This window comes from Macrotis lagotis, chromosome 3 (genome assembly GCF_037893015.1).
Source record: "Macrotis lagotis isolate mMagLag1 chromosome 3, bilby.v1.9.chrom.fasta, whole genome shotgun sequence".
NCBI classification, from domain to species: Eukaryota; Metazoa; Chordata; class Mammalia; order Peramelemorphia; family Peramelidae; genus Macrotis; species Macrotis lagotis.
This window is the reverse complement of record NC_133660.1, coordinates 166,431,665-166,452,540: the sequence shown is the minus strand read 5'-3', so window position 1 is coordinate 166,452,540 and position 20,876 is coordinate 166,431,665. Positions and strand designations below refer to the sequence as shown.

Genomic DNA, 20,876 nt, shown 5'->3' with positions numbered 1-20,876 from the left:
TTTGAAAAAGTGATTTTTAAATTATGCTTTGGAAATATCCTGTTCAAAATTCATTAGTTTGAGTGAGTTTAACATTAGGTTGTAATTACATATTTGTGGCTCTGTAGTGAGGTATAAGAAACCATTTTGCAATCTTTTAAATTAAAAATGATACATGAGAGGAATGAAGTCAAATTAACTTTCCAAAAATCTTAGATTTTTATGTCATTAAATTATTTAAAACCCTAACTTTCAAAGTAATACACAGAGTAAGAGATATAATGTTTTTATTTTAACAAAAAAAAAAAGGGTCAAAGGAAAAGAAAAAAATAGGAAATGGTAAGAGATGATGTGAATAAAAGTGTGTAATGCACCACTAAATAAAACTACCTAACCTCAGTAAATAGTTATTAAATAATTAAAAGTACACCATCTACAGTACCAACAAGCCATCAAAATAATTAAGTTTTTATCAGGGTCAAAAAATACAGTGATTATGAATGTGCCATGACCAGTTATATAACTTTAAGGGTAACATAACTACAGTCAGCAGTCCAAGAGCGCGCACAGTGCCTTCAATTAATGCATTTCAGCATAATTACATTTCTGGTGGGGTCCTTTTCCCCAAGAAAAGGCAAAGCTAAGAATTTCATTTCTACATTCTAAACTCTGGAATCACAGAGCCTGGTTTTAAAAAAAATCACAGTGGGTAAGAGATGCATATAAAAAATACAAGGTGTTCCTTTCAAATCAGAGGAATTGTGGGACTACATTCATTTCTTTTACAAAATGCTTTAAAAAACCCCCCAACAGGTACAGTTCATATTATACTACAGACTCAATGGATAAGTCTATTGTATGTTTTGGTATCCATCCTCTGTGGTCCTTTCATTTTATTTTTCTTCTGCAGCCCAAGCTTCCTTAGTTGTCACATAAATCCTGAATAAACATATCAATACCTTTGCACCTCTTCAGCAGACAAAAGGATCTGCAAAGTCATATTTCTACCACCAGTGGCCACAATTTTTTCATTAGCTTTGTACACCTATTCTTGTATAACAGTGCATTGCACAAATGTACAAGAAAAATACAGGTTTTATTCTATACAATTTCTAGAATATTTACAGAATAAAATAAGTTAACTCTAGGGAGAGTTGCTGATGGACAGCATATACTTTTAATATACATTTTAAAGTCTCTGCAGGCAGCTACTTTGGTTAGTTGTTATCAATAATTGTAACATAAGCACTGATCAGAGAACTGAGCAGCATTCCAATAAAGTTAACAGATATATTATTTCTTTTAGAAATTCTGGGAAAGCCCAGTTTTAAAATATTATTTAATGTCCTAACATTTACACACTATGAAGAGTTAGAGATCTAATAAAATAAAATTTCTTCAAAAATAATTTGCAGTGCTCTTTTAGGCATGCTCTGAGACTTTATCAACAAACATCCATACTTTGAAAATGTGACTGTCACATATTCATACACCCTCTCACACATATAAATCCTTATGCAGACAAAACAAAAACAACAAAAGAGTCCCACACACAACGGCAATCCTCCAACATGAAGAAATCAATGCTTTTTCAAACAAGTCTTTTTCTTTAGATGTCTGACTGCACATTCTTCATGAAAATAATTAGGTATTGAGTGATGATTATGCTTGTGATTGCTGGAAAGCCAGGAAATCTTGCAGGTCTTCAGCTAAAATATACCAGCCTTGATTTCAGCCTCATTCCACCTGCTTTTCATTGTTTCAGTATTAGAGAAACATTATTGCAACTACTCTAGAATTATTTTCTTGCTGCAGAAAATAATGCATTTCTGTGCATCGCTTTTAGCCCTTTTCCTTTCATATAGTTTATTTTATAGAATTTTTTAAAAAGTTACAACTGTACACAGTTATTATGTGAAGTAATGGCAGTAAGCATTGTTTTTTCCCTTCAGAGCTTTTGTTTTCAAGTTCTTAATTTCTTGTTTTGATAAAACTCTATATACTGGTCACCATGTTGTTGATGCTGCTGGAAAAGGTATCAAGCAGTTGCAACAGTTTGTGAAAGGTGCTTGATAAAATTTTGAGGTATCCCTCAGCTTTAATCCTTTTCATTCTCTAAATGATGATGCTTTTCAGAATCCAGTGCTCACCAAATTTCCAATATGTTTGGCCTTTGTTAGAAGCTGGTATGATTGCACCATTCGTAGAGATTCTCTTATTTCTAGATTAAGTTCCATCAGTTTTAGGCTGGCTTCTGACATGTCCTGGTTAGAGCCTATAACTGCAAAACTGCCTGTCTGGCCCAATGTTTGATGACGGAAATATATGTGTAACAGTGTTTGAACAGGATCATCTTCGCAACTGCCAAATATGTCATTGGGCCAAAGACACCTGCAATTATATATTTAATATTAGAATAAAAAATGAAGTAATTATGGTTAATAATTGACTACTTTTAATAAATTATAGATTAGTTTTTTAAAAAAATTAACTCATAGTATTAGGATCTTTTTCTTAAACATGGAAAATAAGGCAGGTGTTTCTAAAAAGTTGACATTTTAGGAAAATGTGAAAATTTTTCAAAAATAATAAATAGAATAATAGAATAATGCTGCCTATAAAAGTGGATTGTATAGAATGTTTATTTTCCCATCTACGCGTGACTAAGGGGCCTAGGTCTGCTTATAAAAATCCATGTAACACATGACATAAGTGATTATAAAGGATGCTACAACAGGATGTCTACAGAAAAACAGCAACCATTTTTCCTTCCAGTAACCCCAGGTCTTTGTCCCTGGCTCTCCTTTCAGATTTCAAGCTGCTATTTTTCTTTTTGCTTAACAGTGACCTCATCTGAAAGACCATAGTTAATTTTGTTTAATCCCTATCCCTTATACTACTGAAGCATAGAGAAGAATATCATTAAAGTTATTTTAGTTTAACTCTAAAAGATCACTTTCAAATGATTTCTTGTTTTACCTGAAAGTTTTGACTTGTGCTACTGCTGCCATAAACTCTTTATTTCTCAAAGTTTCAATGAGAGAATGAATAGCAGTTTCTATTGTTGCCTGAGCAGCCTCAGATACATCAGTTTCTTCAATGTTCTCGGAGGCAGCTTCAGCCTCCTGAAGAAAACTTTCCAACTGGGCAAGTTCCTCTGACATGTTAATGACCTAAAACAAATAATCATTTTAGTATGTTGTAATAAAAGCCAGATTTCGGTTATCACAGGTATAAAAATACACTTTTTGGTAAAAAACAGATTTCATTTAAAATTTTTCCTTTTGTGTAAAAATGTCTATTTTTCCTAATAAAGCACAGATTAAATTTATTTGTTCTTTCCATCACTCTACAAATGTACTTTGAAATTAGGATAATAGGATTTTGGATAGAAATAGAAGTTACAAAGTAATTATGTGTGTACTTAGCAGCCATCAGGCCAACTTGGCAATTTATAGATGGAAAAATCAAGTCTCTAAAAAAAGTGAAACAATTTAGACAAAGATATTCAAATAGCAAGGTTATTACTTGTATAATGAAGTACAAATTTAACTTCAGCTCTAATTTGTACAGTAACCAAGAATTATTTTAAAAATATAGTATCATTTGATCTCAGATCGAGATCTCTCTCTCTCTCTCTCTCTCTCTCTCTCTCTCTCTCACACACACACACACACACACACACACACACAAATATACATAATGTGAAGCTATGTACAATACATTATTTTCTGAGACTTGGGTTACACTGATTTTGAGTGTAATATATGTGCACTAGAAAGAAGTATACAGAATGTCACAGAATCTTAATGATCCTCAACTATTTTTTTAATCAAAGTTTAAAAAAAAGGAAAATTTATGTGACCAATTGTAACAGATTCCAGAAGAAAACTGAAATTGGAATCTTTGATCCAATCTATTAAGAGATAATATCCCTTTAAATTATTTCTGACATTATAACTGATTATAACATGTTCAATTTGGACTAATGAAACTATGTCAGGAACAATGCATTGATAAGAAGCTATGGAAAATATGTTTAAGGTTTTATCTCGATTAATCTTGATGTGCTACATTTCCTGCTAGTTAAAATAGAGATATTTAGAATCCTTTAAATTTTATAGGTTATGATTTTACTGAGAATGTTTTCTTGCATATTAATTTTTTTTTTTAAGGTTTTTGCAAGGCAAACAGGGTTAAAGTGGTTTGCCCAAGGCCACACAGCTAGGTAATTATTAAGTGTCTGAGAACGGATTTGAACCCAGGTAACTCCTGACTCCAGGGCCGGTGCTTTATCCACTATGCCACCTAGCCTCCCTGCATATTAATGTTTTAAATAAATAAATGGGGGGAAGCTAAGTGGCATAGTGGATAGAGCACTGGCTTTGGAGTCAGGAGGACCTGAGTTCAATCCAGCCTCAGACATTTAACAATTACCTAGATATGCAACCTTGGGCAAGTCATTTAATCCCATTGCTTTGCAAAAAAAAAAAAAAAAATAGAAAAAAATAAAATAAATGAACAAAAATTATTTCATGAATTTAGAAATTATTCATTTTTAACTAATGTACCAAAATAATTAAAACTAGGATGTAACTTTTTTATAATTAGACTATTCAAACAGTAATCTAAAATATGTAAATTATAAATATATGTATGTATATATATATATATATTTTTTTTTTTACCTCTGCTTCATTTTTGATTGTGTCTACTTGACTGATAAGTTTACAGTAGGCCTGGAACAGAAGTAGCAATTGGAAATGCAATTTGTATAACCTTCGACACAGTTCCAGTTCCTAGGAATAAGCAACACTGCATTAAGGTTTAGGAATTATTTTTCTGTAAACATATGACAAGAAACATTTTAGTCAGCTTTCCAGCAAGGAATTTGTAAATAGTTACTTGTTTACTGCAGAGAAGGAAATGTTGGAAATTTTGACAAGTTAATAGGGTGTAAAGCTGATTAAAGGCAGATGAAAGATGCTTAGGGAATCTCAATTTATAATTAATACTTAAAGATGAACCACTGATTTAGGCTATTTTATTTTTAGAGTTTATTTTTAGATTAAGCACATTTCCAACATAATAATAATAATAATGTTGGTTCAGTAAGGCCATATGTAGAAGGCTTTGAAAGACATAATGCTCATGTGGCATATAAATTCAAGAAAACTTCAATATTTAAAAGTAATTTTTCACTATAGAGAAAAAGCACAACCCAATGCATTTACTTACAGCTGCCTGAGAGAGCAAACAAAAGCTAAATGAATTCTTACTCAGAAGTAAGAATAATCATTTCCTTCTTTGAAAAGAATTATCAACTCCCCCAAATTTTGTTATTGTCATTGAGATAAGAAAGTGATAGTAATATGTACATTTTAAGAATTATTAAAAAATTTTTTAGAGAAAGCCACTGCTCGTTAGCCTTAATTATGAAATTCCATAATCAATGTAGGACCAACATTTTATGGGTTAGGGCTAATGCAAAACTGAAGCACACACTATTCTTAAGGTAGTCTATGACAAGAACATTACTATGTCACAAATGGACAAGAGATAGATGAAGACCAGTTTGTTGTCTGACATGGTTAAGTTAAGTCTATAAATCAAGACAGTTCACTTACTGCTAGAATTTCCATTTGCTAAGCAAGAAGGTGAGCGGGTCACAAAAAAAAAATACAAAGGAAGAAAGAGACCAAGAATTAGTGTAGGAAATCATTTTAACTAGGGTCTTAGATGTCTCAGGCAAACTGAAAGAAATATATTTATTCCCAAAAGAAAAATTATTATGCAACCAGAATGAAACTACTTTTTTTTACTTAATCAAAATAATACAATTTGACAGTTATAATGAAAATTTGGCATACTGTTACTTAAATACTTTAAAAAGTATAAAAACCAACAAAAGTAAAATGAAATCTTTAGACCACTCATAAACTGTTTATCATGAATAGTATCAGATATGTTCTTATTTCTAGTTTGGTTTTTGAAAGTATTAAAATAAATAAAACTAAAATGAGATGAGGTCATTTGCCTTCATTTACAGAGAAAAAAATTTAAAATTAAAATCTAAATTTTTGATATATTAATGATGCTTACCTTAAAAAATATTTCAATGTGATAAAAATGAATTGTCTATAAAAATGAATTTTCTCTTTAATTGTTTAAGCATTTCCATCACCACATTTGTTTATGTTAGTAATTTACATTGTCAACTAAGATAAAATTTCCTCAACTTTAAGTTTCTGTCCAGTTTTCATTATCATAAATACAAAGTATCACAACAGAGAAGTCTTAAGTCTGGATCAGTGAGCATATACCATATGTGGGTTTACTGTATTGGGTTTTCAATACCTGCTCAGGAAATGACTTCACATTTTCACATATATTTAATACTTTCTCACTATTTATATTTTTAATCCTTTATAAAACATCAACTAAATAGTACATAACAGTCAATAGTCATTTTGAAATTCTGATGTCTCTTTAAGTACTTCAAATATAATGCATATTAGAAGTTACCTGTTTTCTGTGTTATGTACAGCTCAACTCTTACCTAACTAAAAACTTCTTGAGGGTAAGGATATTTTATAAACACCTAAGAAATGTTTCTTGAATAAATCAAATTACAGGAGATATATTAGTGCCAGTTTTGAAAGTAATGTTTTAGCTTTCCATCTAATATTCAACAATTTTTTACTCTTGCATTTTTTCTGAAAGCTTATGTGTAGAAGTTTTTTAAAAAGAGTATAAAATACCTGCACATATATAAAATGACAGCCTTTTAAAACATATCTAAAATAATAAAAATAATTTTCATTTATGAGTTGAATTTCACAAAATAAAAGAACCTGAGTATTTTTATTTAAGTATATAATTTTAAAAGGGCAAAGCAGAATATTATGAAATGAATTAATATCTGAAAATCCACTATATGTAGAGAATGATTCCCTCCCCATTAAGTTCCTAAAAATAATCAATGATTTGCACAAATTAAGAAAAGCATAACAGAATATACCTATTTTATGTTTTTAATGTTTTCATTTTAGCAAGTTTGATTGAGCATGAGAACAAGACATTCCTAACTTCCAAATATGATGGTTTCAGTGTATGAACCCCTAAATTTTGTCCTTGTTGATTGCTCTCTTCCCTCATGCTAAAATCAGCCCTATCCTTTCACCTTCCCCATCTGTAACTGCTCTCTTTAGCCTTACAGCATGACTTTTACATACAGCTTTAAAAAGAAAGTGAAAGTATTTCATTCTAACTCATATTTTTTAATCTGAAACTCAAAAGTCAACACTCCCATTTAACATCTCTGACCAATATGTGTAAAATGTTTCTTCAGGCTAATTTTTCCCTCTAAAATAAGACAGTACTGAAGATATTGAAAAAATATACTTTCCCACCCTGATCCAAACTTCTCAACATTGTTCTTTGGAGTAGAAAGGATATTAAACTTTACATTCATTAATAATGTTATTTTAATTTCTTTCAATTGTAAAAAGCAAAGTAGACAAAATCCCCCCCCCATGAAACAATAAAGATATAGGCAAGTAAGTCTACTTGATGTAAATGTATTCAGCCCATTTGTATTTTTCATTGAACAAATGAGCAAATTCCAGTGTTCATCTAGAATTTCATCATCAGAAAGGCTAGAATATAATTCTACAGTGCTAATTTTCAGATCTGGCTTTTGGACTAGACACTGTATTTTTAAGGTACTGCTGCAGAATACTAATTCATCTTTTGGAGGCAGCTGCATGCACTCAAAGCAGACTGACTGGTACACAGATTTTTATCTAGCTTATCTATTGAGTATTATTAAACCTCATATCACAAACTGGTTGCTTACTTTTTATTAAAGTGAAATTTTCATTACTAAGCCAATATGTCATGGGAACCTAACTTTCACAAAGATGATTCTGATAATTAAAATGAGAAGCTTTACAAATTTACAAATATTATTATTTCTAAGAATATCAGATAAGAATTGGAACATAAGAGTATTTTTACTTGCCTTAGAAATGTACCAAGAAAATGAGAATAGGACACTTACCTGTGCATCTGTGTTATTTCTATACATGTTATCACCACCACCAAATGTCCTCTTGCAATTCTCTAACCACTAGAGAAAAAAAAAACAGTAATGGTGAATAAAGTAGCTTCTCCAATGCAATGAATCTCTACACTCATCATTTTAAGGTACTCACCATACTTCCTAACAACAACCCTCTCAAGTAAATGGAACTTCAGAGAGTTGAAAAGTAACTACCTCATTGGCTAGTAAGGATTGGAGGTCATCTTCCTGACTTCAAACAGAATTCTTTCTCCTCTGTCATAGCACATAGATTTTTTGTGCTCCAGAGATGGGTGATTTTTTTTTTCTTTAACCAGTCAATTTACTCTTTGTCTAGATAATTTAACATCAACAATTGCAATGGTATTTTTTTCCCCTTGTTATACTGCAGTAATGTCTATCTAAATGCAAGATAAATAACTGCAACCATTTCTCTAAAGGTTGAGAGGCGGTAAAGCTCATTTAGATACACCTAACACTTTATAATAAAGTGCTTTTCTCACAATAGTCTTTTGAGACTGATAGTACAAATACAATTATTTCTATTTTTGCAGATAAGAAAGCCCCAAATCAGAGAGGTTAAGAGAATCTGCCCAATTAGGGTCACTTAGGATAGATATGGTGAAAATGTATTTCACTTCAAACAAGGGAAAAACTCTTGTTAAAATCCCATTAACAACTACTTCTTCTTCTTCTTCTTCTTCTTCCTCTTCCTCTTCCTCCTCTTCCTCTTCCTCTTCCTCTTCTTCTTCAGGTTTTTGCAAGGCAAACGGGGTTAAGTGGCTTGCCCAAGGCCACACAGCTAGGTAATTATTAAGTGTCTGAGAGTGGATTTGAACCCAGGCACTCCTGACTCCAGGGCTGGTGCTTTATCCATTACGCCACCTAGCCGCCCCTAAACCCCCATTAACTTCTAAAGCCTTCAGAAAAAATTTTGTAATCACTTATTTAAATTTTTTTTTAACTTCAGAGAATCAGCACATGAGAATAAGCATAGTTAAGTACATTAAATTTAAAGAACACCATTGTCTTAGATTTAATTATCACATTTGAAAGCATTTAAACATGACCTCATTACCACCTCACACCTCTCAGACTGCCAATATGACTGGAAAGGACAATGATCAGTGTTGGAAGGGATGTGGGAAATCTGGGATATTAATACATTGTTGTTGGAGCTATGAATTCATCCAACCTTTCTGGAGAGCAATTTGGAATTATGCCCAAAAGGCAACAAAAATGTGCATACCCTTTGATCCAGAAATACATTATGAAAAAGGGTTAAAAAACATCACCTGTACAAAAATATTCATAGCAGCTCTGTTTGTGGTGACAAAGAATTGGAAATTGAGGGGACATTCATCAATTGGGGAATGGCTTAATAAACTGTGGTACATGTATGTGATGGAACACTATTGTTCTATTAGAAACCAGAAGGGAGGAGAATTCAGGGAAGCCTGGAAGGATTTGGCATGAACTGATACTGAGCGAGATGAGCAGAATCAAAACATTGTACACCCTAACAGCAACACAGGAGTGATGATCAACATTAATGGACTTGCTCATACCAACAGGGCAACAATCAGGCAAAATATTGGGGTATCTGAGATGGAGAATGTCGTCTGTATCCCAAGAAAGAATTGTGGAGTATGAACAAAGACCAAAAGACTATTACCTTTAATTAAAAAAAAATCTTATCTTATTATGTAAATATTTCATACTTTATGTTTTTTCCTTAAGGATATGATTTTTCTCTCTCATCACATCCAATTTTAGATCAATGTATAACATGGAAACAATATAAAGACTAACAGACTGGGGTGGAGGGAGGGAAGCAAGATTAGAAGAGGAAAAACTATAAAATTCAAAATAAATAAAATCTTTCAAAAAATACACATGTCCTCATACATTTGGTATATATTATTTCTGATAAAATAAATATCACAATATAATAAGAATCACATATTTACAATGTAAAAGATTGCTTAACATGAGTAAAATGAAGGTCTGATTTCAATTTTATTTAATGATATAGAACTTTATTCAGAAACTGTAGGGTAATGTATATATTGCTGAGATTGAAGTGAAAGCTCAAATATGTAAAGCTGCTTTTTTTGACTGTGGCTACCTCAAGACACAGATCAGTAAACACTGGAAATCTTCATGACCTATATCTAACCTTTGTGAGATGTAGGACGGGAATGAAAAATGTGATTTCTCATCTGGTCAATTTAATAAAGGCTACTTAGTGAATTAACCAGGCCTGTTTGCTTATCAGAAGTGGAATTCTCTAAACACTGGTGTCAGTTTCAATTAGTGACATAGAATCCAAGATACATTTTAAATCTAGTAACAAAGAAAAAAAAATCATGGTGTCAAGAAACATTTTAGCTTGAAAAATCAGCTACAGACCTGATCATTTTTCCCTATGCAGTGAGGGCATTTTCTTTTTTTCCTGCTCTTAAAGTCATAGGCATCCAACACATTATTGTTTAATAAAAATCAAATGGGATAGTAGGAGAAAATGTTAGTCATCAGTTTTCACTGGGACTGGTTTAGTCCCATGTAATATATTCACAAAGTATGAAATTATTAAACAGTGAAATTTCAGGGAATGGAAAAAACCTGTTTACAATATTTAGCTAAAATATTCTAATAAGCAATAAAAGTAACATTTTGCCTCCATCTTAGCATCCAACATGTAATGAATAGAAAATGAGGCTTTATCTCAGTTATTTCAAAACAATACTTTTGACTTGATTAAACCTCTACCCCAAACATTCAGAATGAAGTGGTCCTCAGGCTATTTTTTGACAGCATCACTGAAGAAAAAACATGTTGTGTATTCCTAGAGAAATACGGCTAACAGAAATTGTCAAATGTTATCCAGAAAACATCTTAATGTCAGTCTACATGATGGACCAAGATTATGCATTACCTTTATTCGTAGACTGCTTTTACCCAAATCAAGATACTAGAGCTAGTTTAAAAAATTTTTTTAAAAGCTATCACTTAACAAAAACACTAGTAACAATAATTTAAAATCTTTTAAAAAATTGTATTTTTCCCATACCCCAAGAGAATTTTAGTTCTTTGGTTATAAAATAACGTGTTATGTATGTCTGAGGATACACTCATTGCATTCTCATTACACTGTTGTTTTTCTTCCCTCTCTTTCCCTTGGCTGATGCCAGTGAGAGAGGTTCAGTAAAACCCTGGTGGAAATGGCTTCTTGACCATAGGCATCTGTCCAATGAAGGCTTGAACATGAATGAAGAAGGTTCTACATGTGTGAGCCAATATAAGAAAAGTTTCTGCCCTCTGGGTGCTGAGGGGAATGTGCACAATGGTTGGATGCTGGCTTGCAATATCAATTCACTAAATCGCTAGTTCTATAATGTGCCAGGATGACAGAAAGCACTCTGTGGTGATACAGAATGGTGCCTCCAGTAAAAACAGGGAAAAAACCTGTCCCAACCTCAGATGGAGCCCCAATCCTATCCTCAGCTGCTCCCACTGAAGGTGCATGTGACCAACATTCCTGTCCTGATGTTAATTAAGCCCTCAAACAAATTTGTCAATTTGTAGAATTGGAGTTGGAAGGGACCCCAGAAACCATCCAGTACTATCTATCCCTGAACAAGCATCTCTAAAATTCACACCCTCTCTCCTTCCTGTACTTCCACATTTGACTTACTATTCTGGAGTTCCAATCATCTGGACTACTGCCAACATCTTCTGGCCTTTTTATTTCATTCTGCAGACAGCTAACAAATATCCTGTGCAAACATCATTTTCATCTCAATTCTGGTCTTCTTGGGAACACTCCACAATGAGTCGCATATCTTGAGGATTCGAACATCAACTCTCCAGTCAATCAACTCCAATGGCTTCTAGAACCTGGAGGATCCTTTTCATACCAGCACCCCTTGTTTCACCCCTTCCCTCCTCCTGATGCTGGCCTCTCAGCTGCTCCTTGCACTACACCATTCATCTCTTGATTCAGGGCTTTCTGATGCCCCACCTCCTTTTCTTCTGAAGCTTCCTTCAAGTTCCAGCTAAAATTTCTCCTAGAAGACTTTCCTCAATGCCACTTAAAGCTAAATGCTTTCCTTCTGAAATATCTTCCATTTATCCTATGTTGTTTATATTGCAGTCTCCTTGAGTCTTTTTGAGCCTCAGTGCTTGGCCCAGAGTAGTTACTAAATAAATACTTCTTGTTGTCCATGAGTAGCTAAGACCTTTTCTACACACTAGATGGGAGGTCCTTTTTCTATTTGTAGCACCAGGGCAGAGCATAATGTTGATTCATGGTATGTATAAGCAAGCCATTGCATATGTTTAGTATTGACTAGTGTTCCAGCAATGGCCTAAAGGGCAAAACTTGACTGAACAAGGATATAGTTAGAAAAGGATGGAAAATAGTCATATTTCAAGAAAAGGTGTTAACAGTTCACCTAACATTCCTCAGATTATTATTAAGACCTAGAGTAAAGTCTTTGACACATGAGATTCACAGACCTCATGAAAAGAACACAGACAAAAATTAACCCAGAATCAGAAGGCATATGGATTGTGATCTATATTGATGGAGGGATTACCCTCATTGGTGAGATCATAGGAATCATTGAAGTAGTGGAAAAGGTAGGAGACAGTAATTTATAATTTCAATCTATCACACATACCAGAGAGAAGGGCTGACAGTACTACCATTATTGGGTATTTAATTTTCTTAAAAATGCTTTAATGCATATTCCCATTGCTAATCAAATGAGATAGTACTTGTAGCACATTCAGAATAATGCCTGGAGCTTCTTGCCTTCTCTCCCTTTAAAGGAGTCGACCTCTCCAGGCTAAGCTGCACAATCCCCCTTCAGTTGGTCTATCCTGCAGGAGCTGCAATCAGACCCAGAGCTCTATGTTGTGTCGACTTCTAGGAAAGTCTAGGCTCAAGCCTGCTCAACAACAAGATCTTAGGTAGAGGAGTGGTCTTCACTGCTTTTCAAATGAGAATATAGTCTATATCTAATACCAGAGCTGTTTTACTGCCCCTTAAAATTTGTGTCCAAGGGCAGCTATCTTTTCTGTAAAAGGAAATATGCTTGTTGAAATGACTGACCTGTTCAGCTGCTTCTCTTTTGGCATTATATGTATCCAGATGTTCTTGCAATTCCAACACACTGAACTTTAGTGTTTCTAACAAACCACATGACATCAACTGTAAAAATAACCACAACAAAAATATTTGTAGCCAAAGGTATATCAAACTAATCTCTGCTCCCCGCCAAGGGCCTAAGACCTCCTGAGCTCACTTCTCTCTCATAGGTAGGATTTCCATGGACAGATGTAGGACAGTCTGTTTCTTGATGATAATGCCCATAAATATAAGAATAATTCACAACAATTTAATCTCATCTCCATGTTCAAGAATAGGGTTTTGGAGTTCCCATTTCTGAGGGTGCCACTAACATTCTAAGTTGCATGCATAAATGTGACCCAGTTTCCCCAATGTATGGTTAAAAATGGAAACTGGAGTCATCAGATATTCAATGCCATAGGAGCCAAACAATGTTGGGGAAAGAGAAGTGAGTGTGCCATCATCACAAAGAATTGTTAATCAAACTTAGGATCTGGAGTGAGAAAAAGGTATTAGAGAATTGAGTTTCTGCTGATTGGTCTGAAAGGAAGCATTTATTTTTATTGTAAATGACCTGAAGAAAGGTTATATATATATAGGGGACGTTATGCACTTACTTGGGGGTGGGGACAGGGAATATAAAGGGGAATGCGGGACAACAAAGAAATTTTACCTATGGTTTGTCCAAACCCACCCATTTATTTTCCTCAAAGTACTGAGAGAAAGGTCTATGGAGAACCATTTTAGACCCCTTCTAGGATTCTGCCCTGTGCTGTAGTAGAATGAACACAGGTCTGAGAATCAAAAAATCTGAGTGGTATATTTAGCTTTGCTGCTAAATAATTGTGTCACTCTGGACTTTAATATTACCCACTTACTTGAATTAGATAATTTTTTAAATTTAAGGCAAGGTGGTTAAATGATTTGCCTAAGGTCACACAGCTATGCAATTATTATGTATCTGAGGTCAAATTTGAACTCAGGTCCTCCTGATTCCAGGGCAGGTGGTCTATCCACTGTGCTACCCAGATGCCTCTAGTACTACCTACTTACATGCCAATAATATAGAACCAAAAATAAAATGATTGACTGTCTTCAGGTAGCTTGTACTCTCTCTTGAGAAGTTGTATAAGTATATACATATATACAAATGAAATATGAAGTAAAATACAAGGCAATTAGGGGAAGCAAACATGAGCAGCTGGGGTAATATGGAAAGGCATCATAGAAGCAGTGGAAGATGAGCTAAATCAAACAAATCTATAAATGGCATGAGAAGATGTATATCAATCTTTTTTTCCTCTATAAAGCACTTCTAGCTTTCTAATATTTCTTCATTACATAAAAACTTTTAACCCTTAAATTGGGTTCATATGTGATATTTTACCGTTTCAGCATCCACAAAGACTGTTGGACATTCTGAACACATCATCATTACTTCCAATGAACTTTTAAATTTTGTTCCAATTCGTTGGAGACTTTCACCAAGAAAACTGACTGAATCATTTGTTATAGTCCCAAATTTTCTTTGAATGGTCTAGAATAAAACACAAAATTTTTTTTATAAACATAGTACATATACATTTAATAAGTGTCCTTCAATCTATATCTTTAATTTTATTAAAAATTAAGCTTTTCAGTTCTGAAATTAAACTTTACAGTTTTTAAAACTCCATTTTTGAAAATAAATAATCTCAGAGTAAACTAAGCATACATGCTTGTCTATCTGACCACCCTGAATTCAGTCCTGAGGAATCAAGAATCCCCAAGATAAAACACGTGATAAGAGATTATTACCCAGGCTCTGTGGATCTATTAAGGAAGAACCCATTACCTCCTGAGGCAGTTCATTTCACTTTTGGATATCTTTAACTGTTAGATCAAATCTAAATTATTCTTTGCAATTTCCAATTATGAGTCTTGTTTTTGCCCTCTGGGGTGAAACAAAATAAGTCTTAATAACTTCCACATGACAGCCTTTCAAGAACATTATATTTCTAAGTACCATGGCTCAAGAAATATATTGATCACCTGGATATTCTATGGAGAATGGCTAAATCATGTTGCTGAATAAAATTGAGTTCATGACATAAAGGAGGTGGGCAAGTGTGGACATGATAGCTCTCTTTAAACATCACAAAGAGTAGGTATTAAGACTTGTTTGGTTCCAGAGGAGAGAATTAGGAGTAGGGGTGGAAAGCTTATAAAGGCAAATATAAATGTAAGAGGATGAGTATATATGTTAATGATGACCATACTAAAGGACAGTGATAGGGACAGAGTTGACCAGGTTGTAGGAGACTCAGAGGGATTAACTGAAAAATTATTACAAATATATTCACTGTAATTCATTTATCTAAATGTAAAGACTGTAATCTTTAATGATAAAAAATACTTAAGAATAAGAATTATATAAATTGACTTTACATTCTCCAACTGACAAATGATCAAAAGATATAATCAGGCAGTTTTCAGATGAAGAAATTAAATCTAGCTACAGTCAAATGAAAAAATGTTCCAAATCATTATTGATTAGAGAAATACAAATTAAAATAACTCTGAGGTAACCTCTCCTTCCTACCTATGAGAACGACTCAAGTTCCTTTAAAGTACAGCTTAGGGCTGCTAGGTGGCACAGTGGATAGAGAACTAGCCCTGGAGTCAGGAGTACCTGAGTTCAAATCAGACCTCAGACACTTAATAATACTTAGCTGTGTGGCCTTGGGCAAGCCACTTAACCCCATTTGCCTTGCAAAAACCTCAAAAAACTCCCCCCCACAGTTTAGCTATCATTTCTTACATGAAACCTTTCCTGTCTATAAGGCAAAAATATGCATAATGAAATCTGTATTTCAATTTCAATTCATTTAAATGGAAAAAATAATGATGTACTTCTGGATCTCAACTCTCCCCTTCCCCATCCCAGTCATTCTTTTTCACTCAAATACACAAGTACTTGTTAGTTCATAATGATTAATGAAAGGAGAAAAAAAAAAACGACATATGCATAGAGAGATGAAAAGAGAATAGAAACAAGTCAGTGGAAAATAGAGGGTCATAAACTCTTATGACTTGTCTCATTTTGAGACTCAATACAAAAAATACAAAGTAAAAAATGAACAGGGGGGTGGCTAGGTGGCGTAGTGGATAAAGCACCGGCTTCAGAGTCAGGAGTACCTGAGTTCAAATCCGGTCTCAGACACTTAATAATTACCTAGCTGTGTGGCCTTGGGCAAGCCACTTAACCCCATTTGCCTTGCAAAAAACTAAAAAAAAAAAAATGAACAGAATTAAGTCTCAGAGGAGAACTTATTACTCAAGTATGATGGTAGTGGACTAGTTCACGGTTGAGGTTCCCATCTTTTATTTCTGATGCATACCATAGTTTCTCTTCTAACTCTGATGCATATTGTATTCCTCCCATATAATGACTGTGTCTCATGTCTCTTCTGTATAGAAATTTATTTATAATGGTGAAAAGTATTCAGTATATGCTGTAAATTAGGTATAAATTTTACTAAGGTGCCTTAAGGCAAAAATCTATAAAATAAGTGTCCTATTATAGTAAAAGTTGGTATGTGACAGTCTCTGCCCTCAAAGATATTATAATCTAACTAGGGAGTGTGCAGAGAGCCAACAATACAAAGAAATGTGGAAAAATGTTGAATGAGTAATATAAGTAACAGATACTTTAAGAGTTCAAAGGGAATGGGTTCAAGTGATTGATCAAGGCCAAATGAAGAAACTGGTAGCAGGAATTGAATGGGTCTTGAACATTGGGCAGGATTAGACTCAGAGATACCCTGTTTTTTAGAACTAAGGCCCAGCAAACAAATTGTGCCCTGAACCTGGCATAACACCCCCCCAACCGCCCCAAACTGAATCAGGTGCCCTGCTAACCCTGGTTCTGGGTTCTGCTCAACAATCATAAGACTTAAGAGTTCTCATGATGTGGAGAACTGTTAACTCAAATGAGACCTAAGAATACCTGTGTTTGTGGTCCAGCCATTTGTGGTTTTTATGCTTAAAAACCCTACCCAGTTTTAACATCCCAGAGAGCTGCAAATTCTTTTGCCTTTTCAGTGGTCTTAAAATCTTTTGTCTTCAATTTCTAAATCTTTAATAATCAGCAACAGTTGGAAACTTATAAAAAAGTTAGAAGAAATTTCCAGAAACTCAGTATTATTATTCAATAGAACCTGATCTCAAGAGAAGAACTGAATAATAAAAAACATGTTAGCAGTTGGGAAAAACTTGGGAAACCCCAAATCTCACTAACCTGAAACAACCTGGAGAACACATGGAAAGTGAAAACAGCACAGGATCCATCCGAGTCAGAAAGCATTTGGTTAACATGACAGCGCCAGGCCTCTTCTTCATCATCATATGATGCTGGTTGAAAAGCTGCTATTATGGCAGAAAGAAATGGTGATGGCGGAGGGGATGTCTGGATTTCTGGGAAGCCATCCTGCTCTTCCTCATCTTGGCTGTTGTTATAAATATTATCAAGTTAATCAAAATGTTTTATTAAAAAAAATCCACATTGTAAGGACCACTGACTGGATCCAGCAATCAACCAGCACCAAATTTACATAAATATTCAGATGTCACATCAATTTCCTAACTGAAACTATACTATCAGGCTGATTGATTAGTTCTTGGGTTCCTAATAAATCCCTCAAATAAATCCCTGGGAACTGCAATTAGCATCTCAGGCACAGACATTTATTTGTCTTTTTATTCTTTTTCTGGGCCTGTCTGACCATATCTATTTTATTGTTTTTAGTTTTCAGTTTGTTTTTTTTTTTTTTGCAAGGCAATGGGGTTAAGTGGCTTGCCCAAGGCCACACAGCTAGGTAATTATTAAGTGTCTGAGACCGGATTTGAACTCAGGTACTCCTGACTCCAGGGCCGGTGCTCTATCCACTACGCCACCTAGCCAGCCCTTGACCATATCTATTTTAACTGAAATCAATGTTAAGTTTTACTAAAAATATTCTGTAACCAAATACATTACACCAAGAATTTATTATTGCCAACTGGTTACTGTGCTATGATGATCAAGACATACAAAAGAAATACTAAAACAGGGATACTGGGCAGAGAGAGAAAATTATAATCTTTTTTTTTGCCTTTTTATATTTTTGAGACAAAGATTCCAATTCAGACAAATGTTATAATCCCTTTTCTTTTCTGTACAGTTAGAATTCCATTCTGTGCTGGTCTTATACTGTCAAGGCAAACCCCCTATAGCAAGGAATGTACCCCCTATAACAAGCCCTATACCAAATAGGCTCTCTGTTAGAAATTAATCTTTAAAATTGTTAATTCTTCTCCATTCTACCTTGTGCTAACAGACTCTGAAACTTCCTATAAATTCTTTAAGGCTCGCAGCTACAACTCCCATTGTTATCCAGGACCTCAACCTTCCCCTCCTCACCAACCTCCTCCCTTACCTTTTTCCCTTCTTGCATGTACCACATGCCCTGACAAGGATGCCTCAGTCTCCTTCAAATGTGGGTCACTTCTTGACCCCCTCCCCCAGCTTCTTGCTGCATATAAGTTGGGCTAGGTCTCCTTAAAAAGCTCTGCCCCCCTCTCTGCCAGGCTGCCATTTTCAGTCCATTTGCCAGCCTTGAGAAATTGTTCCTACCTTCTCTTCTTCTTTCCTTCTTTCCTCACTTCACTATCTATATTAAAAACTCACTCTCATTACCTTGCTGCCTCCTTAAAGATCTCTGTGAATTTACTTGTGACTTTTTGCAGGAACATGTGAATTAAAATTTTGGGCCTTCTTAGACTCTTGGGTCAGAAAGCCAAGTTGGTTTCTTCACTGATAAATGAACCCTTCCCCCCAGCAGTCTCTGCAAGTCCCCCCCCCCCCCAACAGTACCCAAAGCACTATGAGAAATGGTACCCATTTGGGAAGAGTTTAAATCTTGCTGGTAAGATTATATACAAACAATTCTAGGAGAAAATGAGACAGTATATAAAAAAAAGTTGATTAATTTAATCTCTAAGAGCCACTGGATTTCATAGAATAGAAAAATAAGTATAGATAGCATTTAGGGAAAATTTTTAGAAGAAGTAACATAGCCAGGGGGGAGGGCTTACAAGGATGGATGAGGATTCATTTATCAGTGAAGTTATCACAATGCTCTCTGGTTCAGGAAGGTAAGAAACGGCATAAATTTTAATTCACAAGCTACAAGTCAAGTTCATTAGGGAAGTAGCAAAATAAAGAAAATGAGTTTCACTAGAAGTAGTAAGTTGAAGAAACAGTTACAAGCTAAGTTAGTGAGAACATCTAAGACAGTTAAGAAAGGGAAAAGGGATTAGCTGTGAAATGGGTGACTGGGCTGGGATCAAGAGGGATCCAGGATGGATGCCCACCTTCTGTGCAGGGAGGGAGTCAAGGAGTGACCCACCTGAACGTGACTGAAGTCAGGCAAATACCTTGGAAGGCTATGTGCCAGACAGATGGAGAAGGGTAGGAGAAAGGGGCAAGGTTATTTTTTTTTATTATTTTAGTGAATTTACATTTGAGAAGAGGGTTAGAGTGAACAATGGAGAGGAAATCAGAAACTCACAGAAAATGCCAGTCAAGCACAGATAATAGTTTCTTAATATTTCAGGAAAGGTTAGACAAATATTTCCCTAATATTTCTCCTTCAGCATTAGGGATCTGAGTTGCCTATGGAAATATTAATGTAGTAACTGATGAACATCAACATACAAATATTTTTGATGCATAAAAATAAGTTAGAATAGCTAACATTCACAAACATTTTAAAGTATGCAAAATATCTTAATACATTTTGTATGTACCCTGATCCTCATAATAGCCCTAGGAGGCAAATAATGTAAGTGTTTTTATCTTGATTTTATAGTTGAAGAAACAAGCTTCTGAGAGCTATTACTTGCCCAGAGATTCACATTTTTAATTTAAGTCAGAAACCAGGTTTTCCTAGTTTCAGGTTTAGCACTCTGTCCATCAAATTAAGGTGAGATATGTATATATACATATATATACACATGTATATACATATATATATATTATGTCTAGTATTTTCTTAGTAACTATATATAGTAAATATATAAACTATAAATATATATGGTTACTAAAGAAGTACTAGTCATATTAAATATACTTGTAAATGTCTTAGATTATTATTGTCCCTAAGCAAAGATGAAAATATTAATAAATGATTATCCCACTATAAAACAAAAAATTCTTATAAAAGAAAGCTTTTAGGAAAAATATACTGGAAGTACTTCAAGAGAATGAGATGAAAAAAGTAGAAAAATTTCCTAAAAAATTCAGAAAATACAAAATGTCATTGTTACAATACCTCTTCTTGAAGTAATGCTATATTAATAAAAGAGCCGATTCTCACCTAGACAAACCTGAGAAGTCAGCTTCTTCTTCTTCACATCTTTCATCTAGCTCTTTCAAAGCTAGGGTAACATCCTCTTCACATACTGATTCAGGATAGCTTTCAAGGATGGGGGGCTCTGGGATTTCAGTTTCTTCTAATTCAAGTATTTCTTGACACATAAGAGACTCTTGCTGTTCTTGCATAACATATGAACCTTCATCTTCAAAAGCCATATTAACATGTTCTTCTTTTAATAATAAACTTCCATCCTGTAAGCAAGCAGTTTTCATCAATTTTC

The 20,876-nt window shown here is 34.2% G+C and overlaps 1 protein-coding gene across 18 annotated transcripts in view; it reads right to left on the bottom strand.

The window, feature by feature from the left end:
- Positions 1–249: 249 nt before the first annotated feature.
- The window catches only part of FRYL (FRY like transcription coactivator), a 283,659-nt gene continuing 263,032 nt past the window's right edge, over positions 250–20,876 (bottom strand). For 15 of the 18 annotated variants that reach the window (XM_074229478.1, XM_074229492.1, XM_074229477.1 and 12 more), the window contains 9 exons: positions 20,597–20,847; positions 17,479–17,686; positions 14,587–14,736; positions 13,182–13,280; positions 8,042–8,110; positions 5,607–5,624; positions 4,668–4,778; positions 2,959–3,152; positions 250–2,370 (listed from right to left, as the gene is read on the bottom strand). In XM_074229478.1, the coding sequence (XP_074085579.1) occupies positions 2,112–2,370; positions 2,959–3,152; positions 4,668–4,778; positions 5,607–5,624; positions 8,042–8,110; positions 13,182–13,280; positions 14,587–14,736; positions 17,479–17,686; positions 20,597–20,847 (1,359 nt within the window). In that variant the 3' untranslated portion in view covers positions 250–2,111. The remainder of the gene's footprint in view (positions 2,371–2,958; positions 3,153–4,667; positions 4,779–5,606; positions 5,625–8,041; positions 8,111–13,181; positions 13,281–14,586; positions 14,737–17,478; positions 17,687–20,596; positions 20,848–20,876) is intronic. The other 3 variants (XM_074229484.1, XM_074229487.1, XM_074229495.1) reach the window with 1 other exon arrangement.